Genomic DNA, 1,345 nt, shown 5'->3' on the forward strand with positions numbered 1-1,345 from the left:
CTGCCGCGCACCGGCCGCCGGGCTGGCCAAGGGCAGGACGGGGCTGGCGGGCCGGGCCGGGCCGGGCCGGCCGGGCCCGCGCAGAGCAGGGGCCGGGCGGCCGCCCCGACGTGAGCGTCCCGCGCCCGCCCAGCAGCCACTACATGGGCCCAGCAGCCCGCCGGTCGCGGCTCTCAGCGCGGCGCTCGCAGGCGGCCCGTCATCCGTGCCCCTCGCTCCGATTGAAGGCACTTGCGGCGACGCTTTCTGCTCTTTTCCCCGCGCCTCGGCCCGGCGGCGCGCGCCTGTCAAGAGAGAGGCGAGCGGCCGCTGCCCAATCCGGAGGCGGGGAGGCCCATCCCGCGGCGCCCGGAGCCAATGAGGAAGGGGCGGGCCGCGCGCCCGGCCGCTCCCGCCCGGCTCCTCCCGGGGAGCTGCGCCGCGCGCCGAGTTAACTCTTTGCGGGGCGGGCGAGCGGCGCGCCGGCGCTTCCCCGCCGAGCCCGCCCGGCCCAGGTGCTCGCTCGCTCGCTCGCTCGGGCGCCGCGCCTCAGGCGGGCGAGGCTGCGCCGGGGGAACGCGGCCTGCCAGAGGGCCGCGGCCCGCGAGGAAGAGGCCGGCGCCCCTCGCAAGTCGCGCCCTCGCCTTCCTGTCCCGCGTGCGCGCACACGCACAATGCGGAGCGCGACCACGAAGCGCGCCAAGGGCGGGCAGCCGCCAGGGACGCCTGCAAAGCACACCTGAAGACCCGCGGCCGCCGCGTGGCCTGTCGCGTCCCGTCGGTCCCCGTGGGCTCAGGCTCGCACACCCGCGCGGTGGATTTAGGCCGCGTTGCCGGGGTTGTGTTTAAACCGGGTTTTGGAAACGGCTCTGGCCCAGGGGCTTTTCTGAGGGGAAAACTCGCACATGGGGTTCATGGTTCCATGCAAAGTTCTACAGAGTAGCCCAATCCATGATCCCAGTCCATGATCGCAATGTTTTATTGACTGATTAGAACACGAAATCTTTTCTGCTGGAGTCATGTGGTGAGATGACTGTAACTGTAAAGGCAAATTTCGATTTAGGAGTGTAGCGAGTGGCCCAGAGTCCGGTTAAAATGTATGAAGAAATATTTGTCTTTAAAAAACAGAATTCTGTGCATCCAAAAAAGTCACCACAAGATTCACTTGGGCATAAGATTCACATTTCCACACCACAGTATGATAGCATTAGGCCTCAGATTATGCACCATTCTGTGGTGTTCCTTATTCTATTTAATACAATTTATTATCTAAAATAAATGACTGTCTCTCTTCCCACATTATGTCCGGTATGCGTGAGTCATACTTAGAATCCATGCACATGCCTATCTATTACGTTTCACTTTT

At 63.8% G+C, this 1,345-nt stretch overlaps 1 protein-coding gene across 1 annotated transcript in view; it reads right to left on the minus strand.

Moving 5' to 3' along the window:
• The window catches only part of TBX15 (T-box transcription factor 15), a 114,949-nt gene extending 114,054 nt beyond the window's left edge, over positions 1–895 (minus strand). Inside the window, exon 1 of the mRNA XM_044449656.1 lies at positions 814–895. Coding sequence (XP_044305591.1) covers positions 814–895 — 82 coding nt within the window. The remainder of the gene's footprint in view (positions 1–813) is intronic.
• Between the last annotated feature and the right edge of the window lie 450 nt (positions 896–1,345).

The sequence above is a fragment of the Varanus komodoensis genome, unplaced genomic scaffold (genome assembly GCF_004798865.1).
Source record: "Varanus komodoensis strain SLA01 unplaced genomic scaffold, ASM479886v1 scaffold60, whole genome shotgun sequence".
NCBI classification, from domain to species: domain Eukaryota; kingdom Metazoa; phylum Chordata; class Lepidosauria; order Squamata; family Varanidae; genus Varanus; species Varanus komodoensis.